The sequence below is a fragment of the Ovis canadensis genome, chromosome 1 (assembly GCF_042477335.2).
Source record: "Ovis canadensis isolate MfBH-ARS-UI-01 breed Bighorn chromosome 1, ARS-UI_OviCan_v2, whole genome shotgun sequence".
Taxonomy (NCBI): Eukaryota; Metazoa; Chordata; class Mammalia; order Artiodactyla; family Bovidae; genus Ovis; species Ovis canadensis.
The window spans coordinates 43,051,485-43,078,735 of record NC_091245.1 but is presented as its reverse complement, the minus strand read 5'-3'; the positions used below and the strand labels follow the sequence as shown (position 1 = coordinate 43,078,735).

General features: G+C 37.3%; 1 protein-coding gene across 3 annotated transcripts in view; it reads right to left on the bottom strand.

The window, feature by feature from the left end:
- The window catches only part of SGIP1 (SH3GL interacting endocytic adaptor 1), a 230,796-nt gene that overhangs the window by 16,854 nt on the left and 186,691 nt on the right, over positions 1-27,251 (bottom strand). For all 3 annotated transcript variants that reach the window (XM_069563671.1, XM_069563583.1, XM_069563754.1), the window contains 2 exons: positions 13,692-13,803; positions 3,658-3,813 (listed from right to left, as the gene is read on the bottom strand). In XM_069563671.1, coding sequence (XP_069419772.1) covers positions 3,658-3,813; positions 13,692-13,803 — 268 coding nt within the window. The remainder of the gene's footprint in view (positions 1-3,657; positions 3,814-13,691; positions 13,804-27,251) is intronic.

Below are 27,251 nucleotides of genomic sequence, written 5' to 3'. Positions count from 1 at the left end.
CAAGTCAAGCTAAGGATGCTAATAAAGGCTGTATAAACTGTTATTATCTAAAACATTCAAGTTACCCAGAGCTTCTTGAGGAATAGCTATACAAGGAGGCAGGAGACGAGAATAATAGAAGTTCACCAAAATTAAGTAATTTACTTAAGGTTGAATTGCTAAATAAGTAACAGGGTCAGGATTACAGCCCAGGTCAGTTTTACTGCACTATACCAAAACAGATATGGAATTAATATCCAGCAACATTTTATTTTATTAATGTTAATAAGCTATGGTTTTTCCAGTAGTCATGTACAGATTTGAGAGTTGAACCTAACAGAAGGCTGAGCACTGAAAAATTGATGCTTTTGATCTGTGGTGCTGGAGAAGACTCTTGAGAGCCTGGTGGGCAGCAAAGAGATCTAACAGTCAATCCTAAAGGAAATCAACCCTGAATATTCATTGGAAGGATTGATGCTAAAGCTGAAGCTCCAACACTCTGGCCACCTAATGTGAAGAGCCAAGTCATTGGAAAAGACCCTAATGCTGAGAAAGATTGAGGGCAAGAGAAGAAGGGGGTTTCAGAGGATGAAATGGTTGGATGGCATCACTGACTCAATGGACATGAGTTTGAGCAAACCCTGGGAGATAGTGAAGGACAGGGAAGCCTGGCATGCTGCAGGCCACAGGATTGCAGAGTCAGATACAACTTAGTGACTGAACAACAACATTTTATTAAGTTGTGCTAAGCAAATCAGAATAACTGAAAAATCTCAATTATATATTTAACAACACAATAAGCTGAGTCATATGTCTATGATAATTCCTCAGGAAAACTTGCTTTAATAAATACTTAAGAAAGATTTGGCAATCCAAAGCTTATACAAAGATGCAATTCTTGAATGCTCAAGAAGACTTGAGAATTCTTTAGATTTGTAATTGGTTTAATGGTTGTTCCTAAACATTCTTGGTAAACAAACCCTTTCATAAGGGAGAAGTAGAAGTAAATTTCAGTTTGGTCCCTGTCATAGGGATTGCAAACCCAAATGTCTCCAGGGACAAAGCTGGTAGCATAAATGTCTTTCAGTAAAGATAATAGAGAGGATTAAGATGACAGATGAAAGGAGTCTTGAGCTGTGTTTGAGAATAATGTTGGGTCCCATTGCCTTTTAAAAAGTAGGTGTGGTAGTAGTGGTGGTGGAGCTTCATTGTATAACAAACACCAAACAGGCTGTAGGACTAATGGGTCACCAGTCATAGCCCTGGGCTTCCCCAGTGATTCAGCTGTTAAGAGTCTGCCTGCAATGCAGGAGATGCAGGAAATACAGGTTTGATCCCTGGGTGTGGAAGATTCCCTGGAGGAGGAAATGGCAACCCAATCCCGTATTCTTGCCTGGAGAATCCCACGGACAGAGGCGTCTGATGGACTACAATCTGTGGGGTCTCAAAGAGTAGAACATGACTGAGCACACACGCAGGCAATCCCAGCCCTAACACAACCATCAAATACATTCAATAAAGTCCAAATTAATGAGAGCTTTCGTTTTGTTTAGAAAACAATTTAAGGGTCTATATAATGTTTTGTCAAACAGGAATATTCTCAGGCTGATATTTAATTCAATTCATAATACTGAAGTATTAATATAAATATAAAACTCTGATATATATATGTATATATATAATTATATAATTATATATATATATATACCTAAGAACTTGGTAACATATCTGCCTAAAAATGCAGCAAAAACTATGACTATCCCACCAGTGATATTTACAAACAAACTGGTAAAATAGTGGCACACAATTCCTAATTGCAGATGGAGGAACCTAGAAAAATAAAATTAACTGGCTCAACGTGCACATCAAAACCACAGAGGAAAACAGAAATAAAAAGTTGAAATAAAAAGTTGTTCATTTCCAATCTTGGCCATTTCATGTTTATCTTTCACTTCATAGGTGAGCATTTCATTTATATTTTTAAGCCTGGAATCAGGTTTACCAGTTAAACCATCATAAAGACTAATGAGAAGGGGGTGATTTTAGTCATCATCTGAAAGACCTGTGACTATCTTTTCATCACTGCAGTGAAAAAGTCTCATGCAGTCAAGAAAGAGAGTGACTGTATTGGCCCTCAAATTCCAAATGACCTTTAGCTATTTCTTCATAAATATCCAGCTTGATAAATCCCTTTAAATTATAGTTGAATTGTTCATTCATTCAACAAGTACTATTCAAGTTCTTATTGGGCATAGTGGAAGGTACTGAGGATATGGTGGTGATCCAACAGATGTGTTCTATTCCCTCATGTGTTTTATGGTCTAGTAGGGAAGGTGGATGAATGAAGAAAGCAAGCAGATTTATAATTACTGGTTTTAGTAAGTGTGACAATGGAAAGAATAGGAATCTTGAGAGAGAATAACAAGGTTACATGATTTAGTTTGGGAGTAGGGAGGAGAGTGGGATGGTCAGGCAAGGCTGAGTGGAGCTGAGATCTGAAAGACGAGTAGGAGTCTGGTAGAGAAGAGTAGAAATCTTATTGAAGGCAGAGTAAACAAATGTACAAAAAAGTCTGGTGGAAAAGAGTGGAAATCCTATCGAAGGCAGAGTAATCAAGTGTACAAAACTTTGATGTGGGAAAGGACTCAGCCATTCCCAAGATGGGCAGGTATGGCTGCAGCTAGAAGGATTCCGAAGAGGATGGTGGGAGATAAGGATAGACAGACAGGCAAGAGTGGATGAATCAGGACCTTGAAGGCAATGTAATGTGAGGCCTCCAGAAGGTTATAAGGGAGGACAACCTGATTTACATCCAAAGAGCTGGCTATTGTGTATAGGAGTGTGGCAAGATTGGAGGCAGAGAGAGGAAGAGGAAAGCACTGGCTGTTGTCCAGGGAAATGATGGTTATCATTTGGATAGAAGCCATGATAAAGGGAAAATGCGGCTATTTTAGAGATAGAATTTTAGATGAAATATCAGGACTTGTTGATGGAAAAACTACCAAGAATGTTTCTTTTTGTCTCATCCATTGCCAATAATAAACATGTATAGTGGATCACTTTTAATAGTATGTATGTGTGTATGTGTTGTGTGAACATGGATATGCACATATATGACAAAACATCACATTCATATTTAATAAGAATGTGAAATGTATTTATATAAACAAATTTAGAAAAGTTTCTTTGATGCCACACAGGTAACGTTCCATCAAAATAATTACCTTTACAGTGTAATGAAATTACATGTCTCACAAAGAGATTTTTAAGCTTATATGAAGAGTAGCTTACAGTTCAGATATCATTTGATTTTTAAAAGATGCCAATACAATAAATGGATTTTATTCCTTTTATTATGCTCATTTCCCATCATCCTCATCCACTGTCTACCAGTGATAAGTAAAATAGACAATGAATAAATTTTATTATTCTAAATGTCTCTTTAGCCACTTGAGATAGTTGATCATTAAAAAAATATATATGTATACATATACATATGTGTATACATATATAATACACACACAGATACATACAGAGCTCTGGGATTCAATCTATAAATATATCTGAGTAACAATAATTTCTCTACAGTGTTTCCCTTTTGCTAAGGTACATCTCTCATCTAAGAATAACATGATAAGACACCTACATCTTTAAAAAATTTGTGGAAAATATATTTACCAGCAGAGAAGTTGGGGATTTGGCAGGACGTGTTCTAACCTGCTGAAATTTATCACCCGAAAAGTCAGAGCAGCTGGCGATGGATTGTTGGCAAAGTGTCTGGTGATCCCGGCAGGAAAAGACAACACCATTTCTCCAGTAATCTTCACAATACATCTGGCATGTCACAACACGTGAGAGGAAAGAGAGGAAACCCAGGTCAACATGCTGTGAATCAAAGCAGTTGTGAAAAGCAAAGATTTCTGTAATACTATGACATAGCAGAAGAGAGAAAAAGTAAGCTCTTACAATTCACTCTGAATTACTAACTCATTTCTAAGACTCGAGGACTCAAAGTTTTGTATTAATACTTCCTCCAAAAGATGGCTATTTTCTGAAGGTGTTTTTGCATTGTTAGAATAAAACAGCTTTTCTTTTCCTGTAGAAAAGTCTTTATGTTCACCTCACAAATATAATAATTTATCCTGATGGTTCTCTCTCTGTTTGATTTCTGAATTGTTGGCAGTATATTTGAAGATATTAAACTACACAGTGTTGTCACACTATTCATTGGGATTTATTTTAGCTCTCTAAGTAACATGATTGATGCCTTCATTATGTTCTTTTATGGACTCATGGGGTAAACTTTTTGCTTCCCACTTAATTAGATCTTCATTCCGTTAACTTGTCTATTTGGTTGAAACTATAAAATCAGTCACATACATAAGTTAATACAGCTGGATGATAATTTGGAAGGAAGAATAATCCTTTTTTTTTTTAAAGCTTTATTTAGCATCACTAATTATTAGAGAAATGCAAACCAAAACTACAATGAGATATCACATCACACTGATGAGAATGGACATCATCAAAAAATCTACAAACAATAAAGCTTGAAGAGGGTGTGCAGAAAAGGGAACCCTTCTACACTGTTGGGAATCTAAATTGGTACAACCATTATGGAGAACAGTATGGAGGTTCCTTAAAAAACTAAACATAGAACTACTGTCTGATCCAGCAATCCCACTTCTGGGCTTATATTGGGATAAAACCATAATTCGAAAAATACATGTACCCCAATGTTCACTGCAGCACTGTTTACGATAGCCACGACAGGGAGGCAGCCTGAATGTCCATCAACACAGAAGTGAATAAAGAAGATGTGCTGCTCATCTAACAGAATGGGATATTACTCAGCCATAAAAAAAAAGAATAAAATAATGCCATTTGCAGCAACATGGGATGCACCTAGAGATTTTCATTCTAAGTAAGTCAGACAGAGGAAGGTAAATATCACATATCGCTTATAGATGGAATCTAAAAAAAATATGACAAATGAACTTACTTATAGAACAGAAATAAAGTCACAGATGTAGCAAACAAACTTATGGTTACCATGGGGTATGCCAGGGAGGGATAAATTGGGAGGTTGTGATTGACATATACACACAAATCCATGTAAGATAGATAACTAACAAGGACCTACTATACAGCACAGGGAACTCTACTCTGTAATGATCATATGGGAGCAGAATCTGAAAAAGAGTAGGTGTGTGTACAGGCATAACTGATTCACTTTGCTGTATACCTGAAACTAACATGACACTGTAAATTAACTGTCGGCTAATAAAAGTTAAAAAATAAAAAGGGCCTTATTGAAATATAATTGATATACAACTGGTACTTATTTATAGCGTAAAATTCCATATTTTTTGACATAATGTACATCTGTGAAACAATCACACAATCAAGATAGTCAAGATCTCCAACGTCCCTAAAAGTTTCATCTTGTGTTTTTGGTTTTCTCTCCTGTACTTTTCCATCCTTTCCTCCTTATCTCTTGGCAATCGCTAATATATTTTCTGACAGTACACATTAGTTTGGACTGTCTAAAATTTTTATATAAACAGAATCAAAAGGTGTGTGATTTTTTTGATCTGGCTTTTTCCATTCGGCATAATTATTTTGAGATTCACTTACATAGTGTGGCAATTAATAGTTCATGTCTTTTTATTGCTGGGTAGAATATGGATATACCACAGGCAATTAAAAAAAATTCCTTTATTGAATAACATTTGAATTCTTTCCATTTTTTTGCCTATTACAAATAAATCTGTGATTAATATGTGTGTACAAGTCTGTCTATGGGCACGTGCTCTTATTTCTCTTGGATAAATACGAGTGAAATGATTGGATCACATGGTAGGTGTAACTTTAACTTTTTAAGAAACTGCCAAACTGTTTTCTGAAGTGGAAAGCATAGCTGAGTATGAGTTTTAATTCCTTCACATCTTCACCAACACTTGGTAGTCTGTCTTTTTAATTTTAATCACTCTAATAGGTGAGTAATGGTATCTCATTGTTGTTGCAATCTGCATTTCCCTAATGGCTAAGGATGTTAGCATCTTTTTGTGTGTTTCTTTGTGATTTATCTGCTTGGATGAACTGTCTGCTCAAACTTTCTGCCAAGCTTATAAACTGAGTTTTCTGTTCTTTTACTGAATTTTGGGAGTTTTTGGTACATTCTAGATACAAATATTTTTAACAGATATATGCTTTGCAAAGATTTTTTCCCAGTCTGGCTTGTTTTTCTTTCTCTTTAGAGTATTAATAACTTTGAAGAAGTTGTTTTTTTTCAAAGAGCAGACATTTTTAATTCATCAATTTATTCTTTTATGGGTTTTAGTTAATCAGTTTATTCTTTTGGAGTCTTATCGAAGAAATCATAAACCTGAAAGTCACAAAAATTTCGCCTATTTTATTCTAGAAATTTTTTATTTTTAGTTTTACATTAAGTGTTGTGATCCATTTTTAGCTAATTTTTGCATATTTCCTGTGAGGTATATGTCCGGGTTTATTTTTTAGTTGTGTGGATGAATATATCTAATCATCCTACTACCATCTGGAGAATTTATCCACTTGGCAATTTTGTTAAAATTCAGTTGTCCACATATGTGTGGGTCTATTTCTAAATTCTCTGTTCTGTTCCATTGATCTATTCTGTCCATCGTTAAACCACAACCAATATGTCTTGATACTGTAGCTTTTAAATTGTTCTGAAATCAAGTAACATTATTCTACCAACTTTGTTCTTTTTCAAAAATGTTTTGCCTATTTTAGGTCCTTTGTATTTCCACATGAAATTTAGGATCTCTGTGTCAATTTCTAAATAAAGCTAATGGAGTTTCAATTCACCCTCTACTACCTGCTTTTAGAGAATTAGTATCGGGCCCTTAAGGTATGTATTTTTCCTTGGCCAACAGGCACTATGTTATATTTTGTCAGTAGAGGGCACTAGAGAGACACTGCAAAACGAAGCTTTTTTTTTTTTTTTTTTCCTCTCTCTCTCGTCCTCGTTGCAGTGTGCTTGCTAGGCAGGCTTCTTGCAGTGCTCATGGCTTATCTAGAATCAGGCTCCTGCAGTGCAGGAGGGACGTGGTGCCCCAGGGTGTGGGTACTGCCACCCCAGTGACACTGGCAGATTCTATAGCGTCTGGCTCCTGAGGTTCCTGTGGCTGGGTCCGCGGCTCCAGACTCCATATGCGTCCTTTCTCCGCTGCCAGCTTCTCCCGAGCCCGGAGCCCTTAGCTTCCTCGGGCGCCCTCCTCAGCCAGTTTTGCAGTGTAGCGTGCCTCAGTGAGACTTCTCCCACGAACAGCTGTGAGGCTGGTGGGCTCTCTCTATTTTCATGGCCTGGATACTTTCCAGGAAGTCAGTCGGGGCAATCATAGGGCACACCTCACCTCTCAGGCGTGACTGTCCTTTCCCTGAGGTCCCATGTCTTGCAAATTATTGTTTCATATATTTTGTCCGTTTTGAAGTATTTTCAGGTAGAAGGGTCAATTGGTTACTCCATCTTGACCAGAAGCAGAAACCTAAAAATGATTATTCTTCTTTGGGAAATAATAAATATTTATAATGAGTGAACTTCTTTACGACTTTCGGATACATCTGGATGACTGACCTTTGCACTGTTCCCTAGTGTACTTTCTAGGGAAATTGAGCTTGGTCAATGAAAGGTTGGCTCACACTTGAATATAGGAAACTCTATTCGCCCTATACTCACCTTGTATGCTGTGTGACTGTGACTGATGAGATGCAAATGGCTCAGGTGAGATGGCCCTTGGTACACATTCAAAATAGCTATGTGAAGAACTGCTATAGCCTTGTATGTGCAAAGTTGGGTTTGGGTTAGAGGTGGAGGGGCAGGTAAGCTTCCTAAAGTTACCCTTTTCCCTCTCAGGTATTATCATCTCTAACTCTGAACTGCTCTGAATGAGAAATTTGGTGTCTGGAAGTTTGCCCCTCCATCTCTCCCTGAGAATATGGCTGATCTCCCAGTTTGGTGTCAGCTCAGCTGTCTTCCTTCTCTATGTGTTAGATTCATGAGCCTTGCTTGATTTGCTGGTGATGAATTGGTACTAAGCCTGGAATTTCCCTTAAGCTGAGCCTACCCAACATTTTCCAACATACGAGACATGGAAAGTTTTATTTGACAACTCTAGAAGAAGACAACAGCTAGCCAGAGCACTTTAAAAATTAGACTGTAGCATCTACCATCACTGAGTATATTGTTAGCAGCAGTGGCTCGAATGTTTTTTATTTGGTAAGGACTCTGCTCAGTTTTTTCCCAGGTTCTGCAAAATGAGCTCTACATGGTGTCATGGTAGAGGATAAAGTTTGTTTTTTGAAAGCAAGTCATCAAGAGGAGGGGGTGGTATTTATTAATTCAATAAACATTTATTGACTCATATGTAAGTTGTTTGAGTGGGAAGGCAATTAAAAAATGAGCAAAAACAGCCTCTGTCTTCAAAGGGCTTACAGTGTTGGGTGGATGATGAGAGAAGTTGTCAGTATAAGCCAATATATTGGTCACCTACGCTCCTGACCTACATTTTATTTCTGCACTTTATCTCAATTGTCAGAGTCAGACCTTTGATGATTTATTAATCCATTCAATGTCTAAATCATCTGAAATTTTCTATATATAATTAATATTTTCAACCTATACTCACTCATTAAAGGAAATTCTTTGTTCAACAGTAATGACTGTCCTCATCAGTGAGTGATGTGGGTATATTTCATGTGAGTTTAAATCATGGAAATCGGAAATACTGCAATATGGAAATATTAACACATGTACTTTATGAAGTAAACGTGAAATCATATGAATCCCCACAAATTTGTCTAGAATGACAAAATTTCAAGGTCAACTGGTCAAGTGGCTCATGAATTGGGTTGTCCCTTTTGCCACAAGCAGCATTGTGATAGCTGGTCAACAGAAATGCTGGCCTATTTTGGTCAGGAAATGTGTGGACTTAATTTATGTGAGGTCGTCAGAAATGTATCCCTTACATAAAATGTTTCTTCTACTGCTTTGATAACTAAACCCATGGATTTCTTTTCAAGCATAAACTTCTGTTCATAGGCTACTTCCCTTCCTTTATTTATCATCCCTTTTCACTGACTTTAGCACCAGGCAAAAACTCCTTTTCATATTTCAAGATTCAGTTCAAAGACAGATCTTTCCAAAGCCTTCCTTAATATCCTTTCCATTCAGCCCTCTTTAGATTTTCCTTTCTTTAGGTTCCTTGGACAAATGGACAGATTTAAAAAAAAAAACTATTTTGTAGTTTCTTGCACATTATTTTATCTACTACTGTGAAGGCAACTTCTGTGTCTTAGGTTCTAGGAAGGCAAAGGTGCAAAACATAGAACCCAGTGTAGAGTAGGAACTCAATACAATGTTTTAAAAATAAGTTCATACATTTCCTAATTATATATCAACTGCCTAATCAATGAACCACACATTATATAATGCATATACAGAATGGGCAGTGAGAAACAGGACAAACATGACCTTGAGCAAACTTCCCATTTAAGCAAGGAGACAGACACTTGAATAAAAATATGGTGATAAGAGAAGGATAGAATACAACTGAGAAAACCAAGGTTTTCCTGGGATTAGAGAATTAGTTCCTACCACCGCTAAGAGTCAGACACGACTGAGCGACTTCACTTTCACTTTTCACTTTCATGCACTGGAGAAGGAAATGGCAACCTACTCCAGTGTTGCCTGGAGAATCCCAGGGATGGGGGAGCCTGGTGGGCTGCTGTCTATGGGGTCGCACAGACATGACTGAAGCAACTTAGCAGCAGCAGCAGCAACTAGGGTTGTTCAAATAGAAGCTAATAACAGGAGATGTGTTTCCCCCAGGTGGCAGCAAAGTCAAGGAATTCTCTGCTTATGAGCTACTTAGAAAGTTTCAGATATACCTGCTACAAGGTGTTCTGAATACTCAGAAAGACCGTAAACCATATTTGAATGGATTATATGTCACAATATAAAATAAAGTAGTATATGTCTCATTTCAACGTGTGTTCTGAAAACCAGGGGGAACATGTTTGATACAGGATGTGAGAGAACCGCAGGCAAAGCAAACCCACATGCTTTTTCTGTATCATTTCTCCATGTGGTGCCGTGTTTGGCTTTAACCTCTACCCCACCTCACTCCATGATCAAACTTATCACTTGAGTTGTTTCCTTCAAAGTGAATGACGAAGCAACAGCAATTAGAATGATTCACTTCTAATTTCATCACAGGAGGTGAAATTAAATTTAGAAGCATGTCACTTCATAATCTGTTCATAAGTTTCAGATCTCATAATTTCAGTGAAATATACTAAATCTCCCATGTACCAACATATAGTATATGCTGCAACTACTTTATAACAATATAATTGAAAAAAGATTCAATATATGCAGTTATGCTTAAAAGACTCAGGTAATTTGGGAGGGGATAGGAAAAGCACTAAAATTCCTTTGGTTCAAGTGCCACATCATTGAAATGCCAAGGTCATGGATACCAGGCTCACAGGTACAGACCTCAGTTGTCATAGCGTGCCGGGGAAACTGAAACACGATGAAGAACCCAGATTGGATAGGGACAGTTCCACAAGTGACTGGTAGGCTGCTACAGCACTTTTGGGGTTTAAAAAAAAGATTATTATTAAGGACTTCTTAACCCCATTGTCCCATATCTATTCTCCTCCTATAATGGGCTTTGCATTATATTTCTGTGCAAGTCTTATTTTCCATATCAACTGTCTTCACTGCCAATATACCACTGTCTAGTACATTGGCCACATAGCAGACATTCTGTAAATGTTAAGTGAGTAATTTGACTCAACTTGTTCAGCAACTATGCGTTGGGTACTCCTTGCCAGGTCCTGTTTTAAGTACTGAGGATACAACAATGAGCAAATACTCAAGGTCCCAGTTCTCATGAAGCTTACACTCTAGTGGGAGAAGGGACAGACAGTGAAACTGAAAACATGGAACACATTGATTAAAGTGTTTATTAATGAGAAAACAGCTGAAATGTTAACTATCAAGAAAGAGACAGTGAGGTAGGGAGAAAGGAAGTGTTGACCACAGAGAGGGCTGGAGAGTTTCTGCTTTACACAGATGGACAAGGATGGCCTCTGATAAGCCTGCTGCAGAATCCTGAAGGAAGGGAGGGTGCAAGTCACTCAGATACCTGGGAGAAGATCTCGCTAATGTGGAAGGAGCAGCAGATTCAAAGACCTTGAGATGCAGATGGGATTGGGCTGATGAAAGACAAACAGCCAGGAAGGCAGAGTAGCTAGAGGGGCGTGAACAAGCACGAGAGTGACAGAGACAAGATCAGAGAGGTGGCAACCGAAATGGGTCACGAAGGACAAAGCTTATACATCATTATGAAGCATTTGGTTTTTACTCTGAACAAATTAGGAAGATTTTGAGCAAAGGGGTGACATGATATATTGAGAACAGATTTTAGGGGGCAGAAGTATCCTTACTACAAATTAGATCTCTCTGAATAAATGAATGAATTAAAGCCAATTACTAAGTGTACAAAAAAGAATTCATTCTTCTCTGATTCCCAGTGTTTTTCACTCCATTATAGATATCTCTCCACAATTCTGACTAGTTGTTTTTTTGGGGGGGTGTGTTTCTACCTGTAATTTAAGGCACCCTGAGTTTTCTAAGGTATAGATTAGTCAGTAATAAGCAGTCCTTAGAACTGGTCATACAGAAAATAATCTAAATTCTTCATTCAAAGAAGAAGTCCACAGAACAAACACATATTTATGTATATAAAGTATGTATACTAAGCTCATGATGCTTACTTTTCTCTAACAGTTCAAATGCATACTCTATGATGAACTTTTAATTTCTATTGATGTGTGGTTGTGGCAAATGATCTTCCTGCTTTGAAGATGAAAAAGAAAAGGCATGGAAGAAACCAGAATGCTTGTGATGTCCAAAATTTATATATTTAGACCTAATCCCCAGTGTGATAATATTTGGGTGGGGCTGTTGGGAGGTGATTAGGTCATAACGGTAGGACCCTCATGAATGAGACTGGTGCCTTTATAAGAGACCCACAAAGTTCCTTAGCCCTTTCCACTCTATAAGATTCCTATGAACCAGGAAGCAGGCTCTTATCAGATACTGAATCTGCCAGGGCCTTGATTTGGGACTTTTCAGCCTCCAGAACTTTGAAAAATAAATTTCTGTAATTTATAAGCCACCTAATCTGTTATAGCAACCCAAATGAACTAAGACACCAGAATCCACAGTGGTTACTTCTCTGCACAACTCTGGGCCCAGAATAAAACCTGAGTGTTGATTCAAAGGATATTTAGGGAAGTTGATAGATCCCAGTGGCTAGATAGGAGTAGAGTTACTAATTATATTAGTTTTTCCAGCATAATACTCTTAGATTTAGACTAAAAAACACTACTGTTTCAGAAGTGTAAAGAGGATTAACAATTAGTCATATAGATTCTCACTTAAAATATATAGAGAGATCTACGTCCTAACTATCCTTAACATCACTGTTTATAATTTTTTATAAAACAGTATAGTTCTCTATAGTATATGCACATTTAATTTTTTTCTGATCTTTTATTCCATGGATACCAAGGTTTTCTAAGCCCTAGTCCCTGCAAGTAAAAAACAAAAAGCAATTCTTTCCCCTCTCAGGTTTGTCCTTTGTTTATCCTTCAAATTCAGACCTGGAATTGCATTAGTCACATACTTCAAAATCAGTTTGACTTAAGTGTTTAGTTTTCAATGTAGACTAACAATCACGAGACCTTTTTTTTTTTTTAATCTGACCTCTTTGTAAAATTAATGAATGCCGTAGACCCTCTATGGACAAATTTGCATACAGACATACACATTAGATATGAAATATGATTTCAAGGGATCCATAGATTTCCTGAACTCCATCCAGGGGACTCCTTACAGAGAGGCAAAGTATCTAATTACATCACATGTGCATTCAGGTGAAGACCATTGTCAAGACGTACTGATATAAGTGAAATGAGGCTCATGTAAATAGGCAATGGTACATTTTTATCTAAAATTTTTACTTTGCTGTGATTACAATTTTTTTGGCTAGTTTTTCCTTACTTAACAAGGGTTACATATTAATATAATTTATTCTCTTACTAATCTATATGTTATGGAAAGGTAGTTGTATTCCAGGTTCTCATTGAAATGCACCATTGTTTCATTTATAGGTGAGTGACTTTCAGCCAGGAAAGACTAAGACAATAAAGACATGATCTAGACATTTCCTTTTATGAGATAATACATTTTCTCATTGTTGACAGAGTTGAGTTAGGGTTTCCTGTAACTTACAAAAAAGACTGAATCAGAGATTTCTGGGTAGTAAGATTAGAGGTTTGGACCTTTTGGAATATATATATACATATATCCTCTTGCCTCTAGCTGTGGGCCGTGGAGGAGCCCCGTGGGGTACTGGCTTCCCCAAGGGCCACAGAATGAGGAGGAGATATATATATATATATTTTTTTTTTTTAAAGAAAGCAGTGAGTTAATATTCATAATTAAGTTAATTCTAAGTATGTCACCTGCTATTGCTGACTAGATTTTTTTTTTTTTTTGTCTTAGGATGTGGAATGAAATAATTATATGTGGAGTGTTCCCTACTGAATAGCACAGAGTTTGGAGAATATAGTGGACTAAGCCCCAGGCTTACTTGCTTGGATCTGCTCCTTTGAAGTAGGCATTGACCGTTTCTGTAAATGCTGCTGCAACAGGGAGGGTGTCCTGGGCTCCCATGGTTAGGGGGCTGGGTCCCCTGGAAGAACCTGTACAAGATGAAAAATCTTCACTTAATATGGATTGGAGACAGCCTAGTATATGTGGAACTAAAACCTCATTAAGGGATTACAGGATGAAATCTAATTACTGAAACAAAGTAATGTGCTAAGAACCATAACTGTATATTCAACATAGAGCTCAAGTATTTAAAAGGAAATATTTGGCTGGTTTACAGACAAACACACTTGAAATTAATTCAATTAGGTATTCTACCACAGAAAAAAATCCAAGCATAAGAATAAAGTCATGGGATTTTTCAATGTTTACATAAATCATAAGGCAGTATTTGCATGACAGTTTGTACAGCAGGTAGTTAGTAGAGAAAATTATTAGCTTCCTGTATGAGCATTCACATCATACAATTGCCAATAGACTCAAAAGTGTTGGCTTTACTTCATTTTAAAGAGGCAAACAGCCATGGGGCACCATGTTATACGTTATCTTTTTCTGAGTTGTTTCCATTTCCAATTACCCTCAGATCAAGGAGACTCAAGTGTGCTTATCCCCAAATATATGTAACCCAAATGTCCACCTTGACTTATCATACACACACCAATTCATCAAGTCACATGATTAAAAATAACAGTAGTGCTCATGTGTACTAAATATCTACTATATACCAACCACTGCACTGAATATCTGATAAGAATTACTGCATTCAAGCCCCACATCAGCCCAGTGGGAGATAGGCAATATACTCCCATTTTACAGAAAGAAAACTGAAGCTCAAAGAGTTAAGTGATTTGCCCTAATAACATAGTTAAGTGGGAAAACTAAAATTCAAATGTAGATTTGCCCTCCTATAAAGCTCATGCTTTTCCCCTATACTGTTTATAATATTCTTTGTTGTTTAGTCATTAAGTCGTGTCCTACTCTTCTGTGACCTCATGGACTGTAGCCTGCCAGGCTCCTCTGTCCATGGGGTTTCCCAGGCAAGCCCACAGGAATGGGTTACCATTTCCTTCTCCAGGGGATTTCCCGGACCCTAGGATAGAACCCTTGTCTCCTGCTTGGCAGGTGAATTCTTTACTACTAGTCATCTGGGAAACTGTTTATAATATAAAATTTGTCTAAATGAAACATTTTTATATGACTTTGATGCACCTTGAGGTTTCCAAAAGGACTAAGTTTAGGATCATTGCCTTCATTAACAACCTCTGGACATAGTACTGCAGAGTTTTAATAAGAACAAAGTATTTAATTATGTCATACATTCACTGCTTCTCCTTCCTATCAAACAAAACACATTTACCTGTCCCCACCTCATCACACACTACACGTTATGCTTTTTATCTTTTACCTTCAGTAACTGGCATCCTCTTCTCTGATTATGAGAAGATCTACCCTTTGTATATTTCCCTCCTCAATAAAGTTTTCTTTGATAATTCTAGTTCATGCTAGTGTCTGCTTTCTATCTTCCCTTGACTTTCAATGTCTTGGATGTGGGCATTGATTCTCAACAAATATTTGCTTATTATCCACTGTATGAAATGGCGACCCACTCCAGTATCCTTGCCTGGAAAAATCTCATGGACAGAGGAGCCTGGTGGGCTGCAGTCCATGGGGTCGCAAAGAGTTGGACACGACTGAGCAACTAACACACACACACATCAGGCATTGTGGTAGATGCTGGGGATTCAAAGATAATTAAACACAATCCTTGTTCTCAAGAATTTTTGTTGTTTGTGAGCCATGCAGTCTGTGGCGTTTTGTCATAGAATTCAGAATGGACTGACTCGCAGCCTGGCCCGATCTGTTCTTGATACAGCTCCTCTCTACCCTTCCAACAACCCTATACTCTAGCTACCTTCACTTCTGGGCACCAAAATTCTTACTATGGGTTTAATCAACAATGCCAGAGAAGGAGAAATAGCAAGATTTGACAAAGAACCCTTTTACCTTAAAGGATCCACAATTTACAATTCTAATTTCTTCACATCCTTATACGTTGCAATTAATATGCCATCTTCTTTTTTACTTTTTCTTATTGCTATCTGGCTTACACATCATTTCCATGAGTATATATTCTACAAAGAAACATTCTCCAAATGTTCGGCCATTTCTAGGTAGAAATTATTTAAATCCATCTTTGAATAAATTGGTCTTTTTCTTTCAATTATTTTCTTAAGATGTAATTTTATTATTACAAAATGGGACAACTAAACCAGAAATCAGATAAATTTTTGATTCCTAAGAATGCCAGATTATTTTACATAAAGATTATACTCAATGAAAATGCTATCAATAATAAATGAATGTTTCTGTTTCCCTGCAGTACCTTAGAAAGTCTTTGTTAATTTGACTATTGGAAAACTGGGCTAAAACTAGGAGAATGTCTAAGATGCTGAAAAATTCAAACTTCATGGTCTAAGATGACCAAGACGGGCCTCAAATCTATTTTCGAGTATCTGAAATAATATTACCAGACAGTGACTCTAGGGGTCAGAGTTCATGGCCATGGATCTGCCAGTTAATAGCTTTGTGACCTTGGGCAAGTCAATTATCTTTAGGTTTCTCAATCATAAAATGAAGGCAATAGATTACATAATCTTTGTGTAGTAGGATTCTATCATTTTGTTTTAGGAATCTAAGGAGTTTTAAACAGAAAGAGTAATTTTCTCACACAGAAATAAACTGATTTGAAAAGAATATCCTTTCATGGTGTTTTGAATGAATATGCCAAATATTTATGGAAACTTTACTATGTGTAAGTTATTTTTACATATTTTTTTTACACATTTGGAGACATAAATATATAAACTTCCAGAAAATAAGATATAAACATTTCTAAAAACTAGTAACAGTAACATATGCAAGTAAAAGCTTAAGACAATAGTCCAAGTGACAGCACTGTGAAGTTTTTTCACTGCAAAATTAATTGCCCAATGAGCAGAACAGGAAATGTTGTTCCTTGGTTTAAATGCTGCTAGGGCTCTGGAATCTTATAGACTTGGGTGTGAATCCCAGTTCCTCCACTTACAATCTATATGACAAGAAATAAGATATTTAATCTAATCGTGACTTGGTTTCCTGATTTTTAAGATAAAATAGATAATAATATCTATTTTGAAGGCTTGTCAGCAGTTCAGTTGCTCAGTTGTGTCTGACTCTTTGTGACCCCATGAAATGCAGCACACCAGGCTTCCCTGTCCATCACCAACTCCCGGAGCTTGCTCAAACTCCTGTCCATTGAATTGGTGATGCCATCCAACATCTTATCCTCTGTTGTCCCCCTCTCCTCCTGCCTTCAATCTTTTCCAGCATCAAGGTCTTTTCCAATGAGCTGGCTCTTCACATCAGGTGGCCAAAGTATTGGAGTTTCAGCTTCAGCATCAGTCCTTCCAATGAATATTCAGGGTTGATTTTCTTTAGGATTGACTGGTTTGATATCTTTGCAGTCCAAGGGACTCTCAAGAGTCTTCTCCAACACCACAGTTCAAAAGCATCTTGGGGTGGACATCAAATGGGATAAAATTTGTGAAATCTTTAAAATGGTATTGCTGACTTAAAAAATGCATATACACACACAAATTGAGAATTATGAGTTAAGTTTTATTTAGGGGCAAAATGAGGACATTTCTCTGAACTTTCAGAGCATTTCAGATAGCTCTGAGGAACTGCTCCAAAGAGGTAGGGGAATGGTCAGAATATATGTGGTTTTGGTGAAAGGGGAATACATACAATCAAACTCATATTTTTTTGCAGGTTTCTGCTAGTCCGGAGGAGCAGTTGTCACCATGAAGGATTTTAGTGCTTTTCTAGATATGAAGAGATACAAGAATTGGTTCACAAAATAAAAGAATTGGTTCATAAAATATCTATCTGAAGATCTGTTCTGCCAGTTTTTCCCGGAGCACAGCGTGCCTCAGCTCTCCACCCTGAACTCCTTTCAGGGGGTGTTGCAAGTCAGCAGTTGCAGCAGCGCATAATTTGCTCCTTGTAGAAGTAGATGGCAAGTGCCAATTTGTAGTTGACAGTATGTACTTGAAAAACATCTTGTTTTTGTTTCTGTTATTTTGTCAGGGTGAGCTTTACTAACATTGTTGAATTAGAGTTGACTCTGAATTTGAGTAGCTTTTGAGGCAGAGAATGAAAGGAGATGATATCACAAATGGTATTCTTCACTGAGCAAGGAGACAGACCAAAATTTACAAATTCCTTCCAACTCTAAATTTTTCTTATGATAAGAACAGTGAATTCTATCATGCACGTTTAATTTTTTGTGTATTACATGGTAGCTATCATCTATTCAAGTTACTTGATATAATGCTTGGACTAACAGGAGATGAAAGTTGGTTGAATGCATAATCTTTTGATTCATTTGAATGTGAGTTCCTGCACAAGTAGGCATTGTGCTAGATGCTAAGGAATTCACAGAAATGTCTGAGATGTACCTACCCTTCCCTTCATGGAGCTTACAGTATAGAAGAGGACTGTAATATTAGACGCGAATGAAAAATGAAGACTCTAAGAAGTTAGATAATAGTTCAGTATTATAACAATTCTATTACTATTAATGATTATTTTTAAAGAATTCAAGATCAAAATAGCAATTATTATGTTTGTTCTACAACAAAATAAAATATCAAACATTAACATGCTTTTTGTTCTTTATACATTGAGGGGATAAACAGAGTCAGGATAATTATCTCTACTTCACTAGCCCAAGTTCACTCTGCTAGTAAGTGGTAAAGCCAAAATTCAATCCAAGGTGTCCCAACTCTAATGAAAACAATAGTAGCAACAGTGAAAACTTTATACCTCTTCCTTCATCCTAAGAACTATTCAAGGGGTTTTACTGATATTAACTCTTAATTTTGATAATATCTCTATTAGGAAACTGCCATTATTATCCCTCTTTTCCAGATGAGAGAACTGAGGTTTCAAGTCATTTAGTAGCCTTGCCTACAGTCAACCAGTTAGTAAATAGTAAGACTAGAATAGAGATGCAAACTTAGTACTTCTTCAGTTTGGGTCCCGAACTCTTACTTATTCTGCTCTTGGAACAAAGAAGTCACAACAAAATTACATTAGCCATCTGTGGGCACATATGTAGTCCTCCTAGAAGAACAACTTGTTGCCATTAGCTTGTTGACAAAATAGCAATTCTGTGGTCCTGGAAAGTAATTGTCATGCATACTTAGGGAGTTCTGAGAAATGGAAAAAGGCACACAGAATCACCATAATGTGATAACGTTTTCTGAAAGGCAGTTTTCTATGACTCTCATTACCAAGCAAAGTTATATACACACACACAGGTACACACAGGCACACAAAACCCAAGGTTTAAAAAAAAATTAGTATGACATCTTTAAAAGAAGAGGTCATTCTACTATATAGCACAGGGAATTATGCTCAATATTTTGTAATAACCTATAAGGAAAAATAATTTGAAAAAGAAAATATATATGTGTATATATATATATATATATATATGTAAGTATTATAACTGAATCACTGTGTTGCATGCCTGAAACTAACACAGCATGGTAAATCAATTATGTTGCTATTCAGTTGCTAAGTTGTGTCTGACTCTGAAAACCCAAGCACTATGGCCCTCCAGGCTGTGCTGTCCTCCACTATCTCCCAGAGTTTGCTCAAATTCATGTCCATTGAGTCAGTGATGCTATCCAGCCATCTCATCCTCTGTCGTCTCCCTCTCCTCCTGCCTCAGTCTTTCCCAGTATCAGGGTCTTTTCCAGTGAGCTGACTTTTCCCATCAGGTGGCCAAAGTAATGGAGCTTCAGCTTCTGCATCAGTCCTTCCAATGAATATTCAGGGCTGATTTCCTTTAGGATTGACTGGTTTGATCTCCTTGCTGTCCAAGGGACTCTCAAGAATTTTATCCATCATCACAGTTCGAAAGCATCCCTTCATGGATCACAGTCTTGTCATGATGAAAGGGTTTGTGTAACTCAGTGAAGCTATGAGCCATGCCTTGCAGGGCCACCCAAGCCAGAAAGGTCATAGTGAAGAGTTCTGACAAAACATGGTCCACTGGAGGAGGAAATGGCAAACCACTCCAGTATTCTTGCCTGGAGAATCCCATGGACTGTGATGAAAAGGTATGGCACTGGAAGATGAGCCCCTCCCCCCACAAACCCACCCCCCCACCCCCGCCCAAGTCAGAAGGTGTCCAACATGCTACTGGGGAAGAGCAGAGGGCAATTACTAACAGCTCCAGGAAGAATGAAGTGGCTGGGCCAAAGCACAAGTCAACTATATGTCAATAAAAAGTGAAAAAGATAAGTGAGTAAGGAGCAGGGATTGTATATGTAAAAATTTTAAAGGAGAAAGGGAAAGGGAGAGAGATTTTAGAAGAGAAAGGGAAAAATACAAAAAAAAAAAAAAAGAGGGCGAAAAGGAAGTAAAATACCTAGGTACAGAAACTGAGTAAGAGCACAAGGTTTACTTGGCAAAGGAATGACGGCTTGTGCACCAAGCTGCACAGAGAGGCTGCACTACTGCCAGACTTTCGTGTAGAGGAAAAGTGCGTCCTCATGGTTTGTCCAGAGCAAGCCTGAGGAGTGGGCGAGGTCTCATTTCCTCCTCACTTTCTGCACACGTTTCTCCATTTTCTGTGTTTTCCACTTTGCAAAGTTGAAATTTAGAACATTTTTTCACATCAAGGCCAGTTCAGTTCATGAAGATTTATTTTCAGTTGTTTTAAATTTACTAAGAATTTATGTCAGAGTCGTGCTTCCTTCAGGGGTTTTGTAGCATTTGTCACTATAGGCTCAATAAATGGTAATAGATGTTATTTATTGTGTCCTAACTCTGCGTGATGCTTCATAATATTATTTCCTTTAATTCATATGACCACCTCACCAAGATGAGGAACCTTAAGTAACTAGCTCAAATCCAGAGAGCCGAGACATCTATGTTTTTAATTATTATGCTTTGATGTTACAGTAAAGAATCTAGAACTTCATCGCACACTGTGAGTTTCAGTCATGACTGTGTTTCTTTGTTAATATCTGCCCTTGGGCAAGTCAGTGATTCTAACTGCATCCCTATCAAATTGGGATGTCAGGGCCACCAACCCTACCTGACTGTAAAGAGGATTTGCACTTACAAATGCCAGGTGTCAAAAGAGCTGCAAATTTTACTCTCTGTTCATCTGGGGCTGGAAAAAGTCATTTTGAAAGTACCACCTGAAGTATGGACAGCGGGAGAAGGCAGTCTTGTTTGTTTAGAAGACTGTTCCCACCCTTGTAGTCTACCAACCCAAACAACTGCCACTCTACCAGGCCTGCTGTACACACAGGGCAAGTGACCCACTTTTGTCCAGGAGTGAGAATGCAGAGACAGAACTCACAGATGGAAGCAACACAGAGTGTCAGAATGCATGAAAGGAGAGAAAAAAAATTCCAGGAGCTGTACTAAACAGCATGAGTGAGAATTGAATTAGCTTTTTCTAAAAAAACCAAAAAATAGATCATATCAGCAGGATTAGTAAATAATGCATAATCAATTCAATTATAATTTATAGAGTATATTCCATACAAATACTGTTGGAATCAGATTGAATAAAATTTGAATCCTGACTTTATTCACTTACTGTGTGACCTTGGAAAAATTACATAACCTCTCTGATGTCCACTTTCATCATTTTGGAAAATGGAGATTGTATTTTTTGCAGATAATGTGACCACTGTGTTATGATATAGAATGCCTTATCTGATAGTATCAGAAAAAAAGTCACTTAGAATGAATGCATTTAAATGGCTGCTAAAATTTCATAGGCTATAGTGATAAAAAAGCTTGACTGACAGTCAAAATTGTCATAAACTAAACTTGTGAAAATATCTTTTATTAACATACTGCAATCAAATCAATGGATTCTTAGAATGAAGAAAAGTGATTCTGTGGATATTTTGATGAAAGGTATATTTTTTGATAAAAATTATATTATAGATTCATATACCAATCTAGTTTCAGATTTGGTTTTCATTCATGATTATAAAGTGATTCTATATTACAGGGTTAATTGAGAGTTTTAGCAATTTTTCAAGGGCCTCTTAATTTCTTATTTTTCTTTCAAAGTGGCTATAATGTGAGCTTCCTTTATTTCTTCTTCAATTATTAAGTTTTATTTCTGCTAAACCTTCATTTGAGAATGACTTTGAATATGACCTAAAGAGCTTTATACCATCACGTTCCTTGACTTCATGGAACTCCATATCCTTTCTAAGCAATTTCACTTTGCAATAGATGTGCACTGTGTCTGCATTGTATGTCTATTGTTTACTTCAGATGTTCATGAAGAAACTGACCAAATCTGCATATTATGTAATGGATGAGGATAGACGCTAGTGTTAATCTGGTAAATTGATATTAGTACAGGTACTAGTGTTACAGATGAATACTTTCATGATTCATTGATCTTTACTTTCCTACCCAATCCAATAACTGCGAAGACACTGATAAGGACAGTAACGTAGGGAGCTTTGCCAGGATATGAAAATCTGAGTGCTTGCACATAGAAAATACTCAATAAGTGACAGCCATTATCATTAATGGGGCTTCCATGATGGCTCAATGAGTAAAGAATCCCCCTGCAATGCAGGAGATATGGGTTCGATCCCTGCATCAGGAAGATCCCCTGGAGGAGGAAAATGGTGACCTACTCTAGCATTCTTGCCTGGAAAATTCCATGGACAGAGAGGCCTGGAGGGCTACAGTTCATTTGTGTCCATTTGTGTCCAACAAAGAGTTGGACACAAATGAGCACATGCCACACACATTAATAGAGAAGGAGAATTTGTGAAGTGACTTAGCAGCAGCAGCAGCAGCACAATATCCAATATATTGTTCCAGGTTCCCCTCAACTCCATACACATTTAGTATATGAGAGGAGATAATGAACTGTGGTGTTGGAGAAGACTCCTGAGAGTCCCTTGGACTGCAAGGAGATCCAACCAGTCCATCCTAAAGGAGATCAGTCCTGGGGGTTCATTGGAAGGACTGATGTTGATGCTGGAACTCCAATACTTTGGCCACCTGATGCGAAGAGCTGACTCATTTGAAAAGACCCTGATGCTGGGTATGATTGAAGGCAGGAGGAGAAGGGGACCACAGAGGATGAGATGGTTGGTTGGCATCACTGACTCAATGGACATGTGTTTGGGTGGACTCTGGGAGTTGGTGATGGACAGGGAGGCCTGGTGTGCTGTGGTTCATGGGGTCGCAAAGAGTCAGACAGGACTGAGTGACTGCAGTGAACTGAAAGAGAAAATTAGAAGTTTTTCTTAGGTCAGGAGAAAGAATTTTATCATGAGAACTTAACTTGAGAAGGTGAGTTGTACTTTTGTGATTTTGTGAATCTTAGCTGAAATGATGGCTAATAAAGTGTTGTGTGTATTACTTAAAAAAATTCATAGCAACTTTGTTTAAAAAATTTTAGAAAAAAAAAAGAAAAAAAAATAGAAAAAAAATTTTTTAGGATAGGTTTGTAAGGAAAGGAGTCACAGCAAAGTTATTACATATAAAATTTTCTATTTTTTTCTTTTTCTCTACATCTTTGAATGTTACAATTTTACATTAACTAGTTGAAAAATTATTTGAAATTTATCTTATATATGTGTATGTTGCATAGTGTGCATACACTGCATATAAAAATATGCATAAAGTACTTTGCATATTTTGGTATATTTGTATATCTTTGTCTATTTTAGAACTCTAAGCCTAAGAAAATATCTTAAGATCAAAGAATTATGTACAAAGATGTTCAAGGCATATAGGAGAATTTGAAGCAATTTAAATGCCTAGTTATTGAAGTGAAACAAATCATGATTTGTGACAGAATGAAATATTATGCACATATTAAAAGCTTTAGTAATTAAAATAGCATTAAAAACAATCACATATCACATTTTACCAGATTGGAAAAGGCAAGAGATACTGGCATAACTCAGTATTGCTAAGTGTGTAGAAAAAATGTTAATCATAATGCTGGTATGAATTTTTGGATGGACATTTGGTAATATGTAGTATTATTTGAAACATGCATACTGTTTAACACAGTGATTCCATTTTTAGCAATTTATCTTTTGGAGAAATATATACAAGTCCATGAGGATATAAGTTTAAGGTTGCTCATTGCACTATTTTACATACTAGCAAAAAATAAAAGGATAAACCCAACCTAAAACTCCATTAATAAAAGATAGGCAAGTTCATATAATTGAATAGTTTGGAACCATTTATATGATTATATAGATGTATATGTATATAAATGCATACACATATACATTCCAAAATACTCCATATCATAAATTTAAATGGCTACTATTGACTGCAGGTTATACAGCAGAGTATATCTTCTATTTGCCTACAATTGTACATATTTCCTTAATTGTGGGAAACACACTTTTGAAAACATGAAAATATTAAGATTTCTGAAATTGAGGTGCATCTTATAATCAATGTGAAAATAAAACTGGTGGCTGCTAACAGGATATGTTCCAGAATTGTCTTTGGTTGTACTTGTGAGAATGTATCTTCGAGTAGAAGTGATTACCTCATCTCAGGGTTGCCTCAGTTGAGCTGAATATTTGAATTGATAGCCTCTCATGTGACTGAATTCAAACCCTTATTGCCCCTTAAACATTTTTTTAAAAAGATTCCACCTGATGCAGTAATAAAGTGAAAAGTTATTAGTACACAGATGATAAACTGTCATATACCAGGCTACGCAATGGGAGGTAGAAGAAACTGCCAGATTCTTTGAAATACAAACCATAGTATTTTGAAAGATGGGACAAGCCGGTTATGACTGAATTATGCAGATGAAAGAATATATAACTTTGGTATTAAAAATGTATCTGTCAACAACTTTTGGCTGACTATTTAAAAAGTTGTTTACCTTTTAGCAATTTATAAATAAACTTGGGAATATGAATGCAGATAAAAGCCTGGAATTTTTGATGTGCCCCCAAATGAAACTATCAACATCAAAGAGAATAAAGAGATCAAGATAATGAACACGTGGTATAAAAAGCATCAAGTCAATATGGTATTAAATATAACTGCTGATGGACAGGGAGAAGGCAATGGCAACCCACTCCAGTACTCTTGCCTGGCAAACCCCACGAACGGAAGAGCCTGGTAGGCTGCAGTCCATGGGGTCGCTAGGAGTTGGACACAACTGAGCAACTTCACTTTCACCTTTCACTTTCATGCATTGGAGAAGGAAATGGCAACCCACTCCAGTGCTCTTGCCTGGAGAATCCCAAGGACGGGGAAGCCTGGTGGGCTGCCATCTCTGGGGTCGCACAGAGTCGGACACGACTGAAGCGACTTAGCAGCAGCAGCTGATGGACAGAAGTGATTTAGATTCATTTTTAATTCTGAAATTTAAATAAGTTTAGATTCAATTTCTAATGGTTATACTGAAGATAGCAGCTTGCAATTTGTTATAATTGGTTAGAAAAAATTCTTTTATTCATTTAATGAAGCTTACTTTGCACCAGAAGATTATTAAACCAATGAAGCATATCCCAGTGGAGGAATTTTTGGAATCAAGTAAATGCAACACACACACACACACACACACACACACACTTGTGATTTCAGAGTCTTTTTCTCTAACTTTATTGAGGTATAATTGTGAAATTAAATTGTAAGATGTTTAATGTGTATGCGTGATGATCTGACCTACATATACATTGTGGGAGGATTTCTCCCATCTAGTTAATTCACACATCCATTACCTCATGTATACTTCTTTCTCATCCCTTCTTCCCTCCCTCCTTGCTTCCTTTCCTTCTTTTATGAGAACATTAAAGTTCTACTCTCTCAGCAAATTTCAGTTGTACAATACAGTGCCATCAACTATAGTCACTATGCTTTATGTTAGCCTCTCATGATTCCACGGTGGCTCAGCGGTAAAAAATTCACCTGCAATGCAGGAGACGCGAGCTCGATCAGCGGGTTCAATACCTGGGTCAGGGAAGAGCCCCTGGAGAAGGAAATGGCAGCCCATTCCAGTATTCTTGCCAGGGAAATCCCATGGACAGAAGAGCCTGGTGGGCTACACTCCAGGGGTTGCAAAGAGTTGGATGCAACCAAGTGACTAAACAACAACAAATACATTAGATCCTCAGACCATATTCATCTTGTAGTTGAAAGTTTGTACACTTTTACCAAATTCTGCCTGTTTCCCCATACCCAGTCCCTGGCAACCACTTTTCTACTCTGTTTCTATGAGTCTGACTTTCTTTTCTAGATTCCGAATACAAATGGTACCACGTGGCACTTGTCTTTCTCTGTCTGGCTTATTTCACAGCATAATGTACTGAAGATCCATCCATATTGTTGCAACTAGCAGGATATCCTTCTTTCTCTGTATTTATTCTTTATCTATACTTCTCCATATTGTTTGAATTTTAAAAAGTAACTGAAAGAAAGTGAAGTCACTCAGTTGTGTCCGACTCTTTGGGATGCCATGGACTGTAGCCTATCAGGCTCCTTTGTCCATGGAATTTTCCAGGTAAGAATACTGGAATGGGTTGCCATTTCCTCCTCCAGGAGATCTTCCTGACCCAGGGATTGAACTGGGGTCTCCCACATCACAGGCAGACAGCTTTACAGTCGCAGCCACCAGGGAAGCCCTAAGATGGGCTCGTCTGGGATTACATCAATTTCATGCTTATGTCAATTTTGTGCTTGCATCGGTTTCATGATCAGAACAAAACAAACTGTGAGCTATTTTCAAATGCAATTTAATGGCATGGGGGACATTATCACATGTTAAAGTAAGAAAAAGTATCATATGTTAAAGTAAATTATCATATGTATAAAAATATAAATTACATAACCTACACATGAAAAATCTTGGAAATAAAATATACCAAAGTTGTGGTTATCTAAGGCTATTAGATTATAGACTATTTCATTTGTTAATATCTTTCTGTTTTTCTATAATGAGTATACATAATGATAGTGTGGCAAAAAAATTTTATAGATAGAAGCAGTGGTGCATATATAGAATGGAATATTACTCAGCCATAAAAAGAATGAAATGGAGCCATTTGCAGCCACATGGTTGGACCTAGAGATTGTCACACTGAGGGAAGTAAACCCAGATAGAGAAAGACAAACATAAAAGATTGCTTATAAGTGAATCTAAAAAAAATGATACAAATGAACTTATTTACAAAATGGAAATGGACTTACAGATTTAGAGAATGAATTTACAGTTACCAGGGGGAAGGGTGGGTGAAGGATTAGATTGGGAGTTTGGGACTGACATGTACCCACTGCTATAACCAACTGCTATAACCAACAAGGACCTGCTGCTGCTGCTGCTGCTAAGTCACTTCAGTCGTGTCTGACTCTGTGCGACCCCATAGACGGCAGCCCACCAGGCTCTGCTGTCCCAGGGATTCTCCAGGCAAGAATACTGGAGTGGGTTGCCATTTCACAGAGGGAA